At 36.6% G+C, this 7,333-nt stretch overlaps 1 protein-coding gene across 2 annotated transcripts in view; it reads right to left on the bottom strand.

Moving 5' to 3' along the window:
• Positions 1-2,672: 2,672 nt before the first annotated feature.
• Positions 2,673-7,333, bottom strand: part of atp1b2b (ATPase Na+/K+ transporting subunit beta 2b) — a 29,600-nt gene continuing 24,939 nt past the window's right edge. For both annotated transcript variants that reach the window (XM_061897667.1, XM_061897669.1), the window contains 2 exons: positions 7,236-7,331; positions 2,673-7,164 (listed from right to left, as the gene is read on the bottom strand). In XM_061897667.1, coding sequence (XP_061753651.1) covers positions 6,997-7,164; positions 7,236-7,331 — 264 coding nt within the window. In that variant the 3' untranslated portion in view covers positions 2,673-6,996. The remainder of the gene's footprint in view (positions 7,165-7,235; positions 7,332-7,333) is intronic.

The following is a 7,333-nucleotide window of genomic DNA, read 5'->3' on the forward strand; positions in this document are numbered from 1 at the left end:
GGGACATTCGATTTCAATGATCTTTAAAGTTCAAGTGAAGTGAGTTATATTTATGTAGCGCTTTTCTCCAGTGACTCAAAGCGCTTTACATAGTGAAACCCGATATTTAAGTTACATTTAAAGCAGTGTGGGTGGCACTGGGAGCAGTTGGGTAAAGTGTCTTGCCCAAGGACACAACGGCAGTGACTAAGATGGCGGAAGCGGGTATCAAACCTGGAACCCTCAAGTTGCTGGCACGGCCGCTCTACCAACAGCCCTATACCGCTGAACAAGATATAAAAATCCGTATGTTTTTGAAGGGCATAAAACATTATGGATTCATATATAGGGGTTTTTTTTGGTCAAAATTGTCAAAATTAAATCCTAAAAAAAAAAATCATGTAATTTTTTTTTATTAGTATTTTTAACCTTCTGAAGGTCTTTTGATCAGATAATGTCAAAGGTTTAAAATAGTTAAATAATGACATGTTATGCAAATCTATGTTATAATTTAAAATTGTGACATCATTTGATCAAATGCCTTCAAAGGAACTTGAGATAGTAAATAAAAAAAAGTAAAAAATATTATTTGGAAGATGAATGCTCTGTTTGGTATTGTCGAACAACTGCCAGTGTATAGTAAATCTGTGACGAATTGGACATTTAAATTTCAAAGTGTAACAAGAAAACTATGGCCAAACAAAATGAGCACATTGAGCAAAATGAACAATTTCCCTTGTAGATCATTAAGGTTTTCCTAAGTCTAAGTATAAAATTCAGTAACAAAACAAATAAAATTGAAAAGACAAAACGTCAGCCTTTATCCCCAATGGGTAATAATTGAATAACATTTTCTTTTAACATGGAGTGATAATGATAACTATGCTTTGCAGTCGTTACAATGTATTTTGGTTTCTTACACCAGTGGTTCTCAACCTTTTTTCCAGTGATGTACCCCCTGTGAACATTTTTTAAATTCAAGTGCCCCTAATCAGAGCAAAGCATTTTTGGTTGAAAAAAAGAGATAAAGAAGTAAAATACAGCACTATGTCATCAAATTCTGATTTATTAAAATGTATAACAGCGCAAAATATTGCTCATTTGTAGTGGTCTTTCTTGAACTATTTGGAAAAAAAGATATAAAGATAACTAAAAACTTGTTGAAAAATAAACAAGTTGTTCTTCAATTTGTCATCCCCAAAGTAAGAACTGAACTGGGCAAGAAAGCATTTAGGTTTTCAGCACCGAAGGCTTGGATTAACCTACAATCGAATATTCAACTTCAAACTCTTGTTACATTAAATGAGTTTAAAGCTTCTGGGAAAGGATTGCTGTCTACCTTGTCTGTATGCACAAGTGTCATATGAGCAAGTTTTAATGTTTTAAATGTGATGTTTTATGTGTTGTTTACTGTTTTTAGTGTAACCTTGCTGCTGCCCTCTTGGCCAGGTCTCCCTTGGAAAAGAGATCTTTGATCTCAATGGGATTTTAACTGGTTAAATAAAGGATAAATAAAAAAATAAATAGGTGATTAAATTATAAAGATTTCTACACATAGAAGTAATCATCAACTTAAAATGCCCTCTTTGGGGATTGTAATAGAGATCTAAACATTTCTTCACAAAAAAATAAATCTTTAATATCAATATTTATGGAACATGTCCACAAAAAATCTAGCTGTCAACACTGAATATTGCATTGTTGCATTTCTTTTCACAGTTTATGAACTTACATTCATATATTTTTGAAGTATTATTCAATTAATATATTTATAAAGGATTTTTGAATTGTTACTATTTTTAGAATATTTGAAAAAAAATCTCACGTACCCCTTGGCATACCTTCAAGTACCCCCAGGGGTACGCGTACCCCCATTTGAGAACCACTGTCTTACACATTTGCAGGTATGCATACCCTCAAGTTTGTCCTACATGAGCTGCCATAGTCAGGAAGTGTGTACAATTGCCAGTCAAATTTTATTAAGCCCTACAAAATGTTTACATTCTAAGTATTGTATTTGTTAATCACCAGCTGTTAGATTCTAACGTGCAACTAGTTGTACTTTTTATTACCAAATTAGGAGGCGGTAAAATCGCCGTGTAAAATCGTTAATGCTAATCATTAGCATGTCTACGACATATCCGATATAAACTAGCATCGAGCTAACCGTCTTGGTTTGACGTGACGTCACATGCTACAACCTTGGTCAGGTTGGTAATGTTTCAATCAAATAACTTATAAAATGCAGTGTTGGCCCATATTGGCTTGGTTTAAGCATATTTAACGCACAAAATGTTTCAAAAATGTGGACAAGTTTGGAGTTCCTTGCGGTAATTCCACTAATGCATGGATTAGCTCACAAATGCTAGCTCACATCGTTGATTGATTGATTGATTGAAACTTTATTAGTAGATGACACAGTACAGTACATATTCTGTACAATTGACCACTAAATGGTAACGCCCGAATAAGTTTTTCAACTTGTTTAAGTCGGGGTCCATCCATTTTTACCGCTTATTCCCTTTTGGGGTCGCTGGCGCCTATCTCAGCTACAATCGGGCGGAAGGCGGTGTACACCCTGGACAAGTCGCCACCTCATCGCAGGGTAAGTCGGGGTCCACGTTAATCAATTCATGGTAAAGGAAGTGCAGATGTTCATAGACACTTAAAAAGCAGAGGCTTAAACCTGTTGGTTCCTTTAAATGACATTTATTTATTTCTCTATCTTGTTTTGCAGTCAACATGAGCAAAAATATACATACAGTAAGAGCGTAAAATAAAGATCCAGTGTAGATTCATCATCCATTTGGGCAACAAACTGATCTGATTCCTATCTTTTCACCACATTCATGGTTAGGATGTAATATAAGGAAAGTGTAGGGTAGGTTGTTTGGTTTCTTTTCTTTTTGTTTTAGACATATTCTCATAATTTTTCTGTCAGAACACACTGTGGCGTTTTTTGGGTAAGAATTTACAACCTGAAAGCATTTTTAAGGAGAAAAAGTGACAATTTCACCAAATTAAAACGACAACCGAGCAGGTTACTTTTCTTAAAATAATGATAAAAAAAACAAAACGTGGAATTTAAATCATCTGACGTGATACAATCCCAGCTGATACATTCTTTAACCTTTACCAGAAAATTGCAATGAAAAATAATCAGTCGAAAACAATACTTGACTTCTTTTCATCCTTAAAAAAAAACGTCTCTGCACAACCCTATTCCATAAATACGTCACACAGCCACACAAGATGGAAATATATTGCTTTCCAAGGACATCTCTTAATGATCAGGGAGTATTGATAAATTCAGAAACTCTTTAAGAGGTAAAAAATATTCCTGGGCACTGGCAATAACATTTTCTGTCCACCAGGAGGCACTGTTATGTTTTTGAGAAGCATGCACCTTTTGTTACTGTTATATAAGGGTAAGTCTTTTTATAACACTGCTTTAATGCAGCCTGCATTGTTTATGCATCTCTCTGCTCTCATATGGTGTGTTGGTGAACATTTTTATCTTTGGCTTAAGACTTCTCATGCAGAAAGGCTGAAGCAAGAATTTGTAGATGAATTTGAATTTAATATTTGGGATTGAACGCGGTGACAAAACATGGAAACGAATTAATGATCCTTCTTTGGAGGAACAAATGTAGGACAATTCGGAGAAGGCCAAGGAGGACGAGCGGCAAAGTGGGGCCAAAGAAGTTCAGCGTGCAGGGCTAGTGGATTAGCCCACCAGATTAAGAGATTAGAGTGAAATTAAGCAAGTGTTGCAGCAACGCAAGCAGAGGGCCGTGCATGTGAATAGAATGGGAAAAAAGCTGCTCTGAAATGTCAGAGTTTGAATTACTATTTAACCAATCAGTCAAAGCACGTCCTTTGTTAGCGGTCGCGTTGTCTGACTGTCTTTAACATAAATGGAGGAAAATGTGCCACAAAAATAAAATTGTGGGTAAAATACGTTTTATAACAAGGTATTTCTAGACTGGTTTGAATCATTTGAGTCTACGTAGTAACAGCTTGCTGATACAAGATGTAAAATAGGCTCGAACGAAAAGTATCGATCGCCACTGTACCATAATAATTCTTTCTATTATGTGACCCTTTCGACACACAACAAACACAAACAGGTTGTTCCCTGCATCCTGCATCTGATGTTGTGCATCGTGTCGCTTGCCTCTTTACAGCAAGGTGGGGGCGCTGTTTTGAAAGTTTTTCTTTCCCAACAATGCTTATAGTTTATTTAAATGTAAAATTACAAGACAGGAGTTGTCCGCCGAGGCCCCCATACTGAAAAATGAAAGAATGTAACTTTGATATATTTTGTGCATTAAAAAGGCTAAAACCAATTCAATGTACTGTACATCTCTATCTGGTAATCTTAGCTTTTGGTTAAAGTTTTATTAGGGGTGCTCAAAAAATTGATTCCCATTCGTATGACAATTGTTATTTATTTCATTTCTAAATTGATCCATCATTTTCAGAAATCGATTAAAATTTTTTTTAAGAATCCCATTTTTAGGCCAGCTCCATGCTTACACGCTGCGCGTATACCTCGGCAACCTAAAAGAGGTTTTGTAGGCTGTTTTGAAAAGGTTGTATTCTAATTATTATACCAAATAATACATTGGGACGATCAGTTTGAATCAACAATCGTGTTGACTCTAGTTTCGATTCTGAATCAAATCGTCACCTGATCGAATTCTGAGGTCTCTAAAGATTCTCACCTCTAGTTGTCAATATTGTATATCAAGGGTCGGCAACCTTCAGCATACAAATAACCATTTGAGGTAATTTCCTACCAAATACAAACCCACCTTGAGATACAAACTTTGTTAGATCCCTAAAACGACAATAACACCACTTATAGTTTTATTACAGCTATGCTATTGCATTTTTTTTTAATCAAATCAAGTATTTTTGCTCTGATCAGCTTTCTGCGCTTTCTGTGGTTTTTGTTGTTGTTTGCTATTTTCATTTCACAAATTAAGCACACAGGTGAACCAGCCTTGTCAACATCGAACTAAATTATTCTATCGATGAAGTGTTAAATGTTGTATTTTCATCAGAAATTGTTTTGTCTTTTGATCTGTCTATTGTTAGCTTACCAGGGGCTGACTACTAAAAACTATTCAATTGCTTGCCACCTAAGTATGACATACAGGGGGGTGTGATGTACATTTTGATTGACAAATGATTAAAATATGTTTTATTTTTACATTTCAAGATGACCGAATTCTCCAAAATAACAGCGCTTGCATCAAAATAAAATAAGTAAATCAAATTAAATAAATTGAAATGACTGCTGAATGAATTTTGTTTTAAAGCCAAAGGGAGCCACGGCGGAGTCATGAAAGAGCCGCATGCAGCTCCTAGAGCTGCGGGTTGCAGACCCCTGTTATATGTTATCCATCCATCCGTCCATCCATCCTTTTTCTATATACTTCATTAATGATACATTATAAACATTTTCAGAAAATGACAAGGGAGTACAGAAAATCAACTGCACGCCAAAAATGACCCCCCTTGTTGTACATGGTGAAATTGGGTATGTACGATCATTTGTCATTTCCCATCCGGCAACACAAATTAGTCGCCTCTATAGTAACCTTCTGTTAATGAATTCAAGCCATGTTCACACACACAAAGCACAGCGAGTGCAAATCAATACAAAATATTAATTGCCATCCATTTCTGAAGTCAGATAAGTCAATGCAATACAAACAAACACAACTAAATATGTCACTATTAACAAAAATGCCTCCTGTAATGATTTCATTGATTGTTTGAGCTCTTTGTCAACTCTATTGGGACAAAAACAAGACCTCTCTCGCAATAAAAAATGCACGACTTTCAATAGGTGGAGGTGAAATAATGCATGGAAGACCATATAGCATGTAGATTATATGCAGGGATTAGCCTGCAGACGTCCCACAATAGGATTAAGCATTCATAATGTTTAGTTTGAATAAGTATTGCACAATGTATGCAACTTCCCGACCTACGATATGAAATGTGTCAATAAATGGATCAAACACGCTAACATCCAAGCCACAAACTATCTTTGTGTTTATAAAACAAGTATATAATTTTTTTGTAGCCTACATGGCGGTCCCTCCTGGTGGTCAGCGCTTTCACAGAACTGTTTTTTTTTTCTGAGAGATGGGACATTTGGGGCGGGGTCTCCCGCCTTCGCAACACGCTAAGGACAACACACACATGCAAAAGGGCTTCATCTCGGCATCCATCCTTTAAGATATATACTGTTGGATTAATTTTTTTGTGTGTAAATAGTTACATGGATTAGGAGATGAGCATATTAAGTGATTTGAAGGAATTCTGCAAAATGTTGTTAATAATAGAGTGCCGTACTCGGCTGCAACCAGCAGAGGCACTGTTGAGTCAGTCTCAAGAAGCATGGTGAAGAAAAGGGACGTTATAGACAGACCTCATACATCCATGCAGACACTTTTCTTAGTATATTCTACCATCTCAAGTAAATAAAAGGACAGATTAATTCAGTTGTGGAGGGTAATGGAATATTTTAAATGCCCATCCCTACTATGGTTATATTATATTGTAGGAATAACAACTGCAGATATACACATTTTGTATTGGTGTGTAATCACATTTGGAGAAAGGCTCTATATTGAGGCAGCAGGACAGCAGCAGCAATAGAGTTAACGTTACTGGTCCTAAACACACGTTTATATCCTTCACATCCCCTAGTTGTTTGTCATGCAGTATAAATAGACGTCACCTCAAATTAATTTACAAAAAAAAAATTGTCCCCAAGCTCACAGACAGAAATAATTACAGGATTATCACCCTTTATTCTTGCCTGATCTCATCACACACAATGTCTGCACCCATCAATTGATTGGTTTTGGGGAGGGATTGGTTGTAAACAAAATCCACAAAGGGTGGGAATGCCGCAATGTGTTTCTGTGCATGTGTCCATGTTGCAGAGCGTTAGGTTTTCAGAGGAGGAGGGGGAGGAAAAAAAGGCTTTAAAACCTAGTTAATGGTGTTGATCCTCAGCTTGAAAGACACCCGTCCGGCAAACTTGTCTCTTTCGCTCCCGGTGGGAATGTTGTTGGCATTGATCCTGCACTCAATGTTGACGTCGGCGTTGGCGGTGAGGTTAAGGAACTTCACGGCAACCAAAGGCTGCGAGTAGTTCACCTGGAAAGGACAGCACACGACGTTTTAACACAGGAATATATTCCCTTTCTATTCAAAGAAAACAATGTTACCTGAGCTTTCTTTCCATAATAAGGGTAGTACATCAGGTTGAACGTGCCATTGGAAGGAAAGTACATCAACTCTCCAATTTTGTCAGTGTCTTCTCTCT

Source organism: Nerophis ophidion, linkage group LG04 (assembly GCF_033978795.1).
Source record: "Nerophis ophidion isolate RoL-2023_Sa linkage group LG04, RoL_Noph_v1.0, whole genome shotgun sequence".
Lineage (NCBI taxonomy): Eukaryota > Metazoa > Chordata > Actinopteri > Syngnathiformes > Syngnathidae > Nerophis > Nerophis ophidion.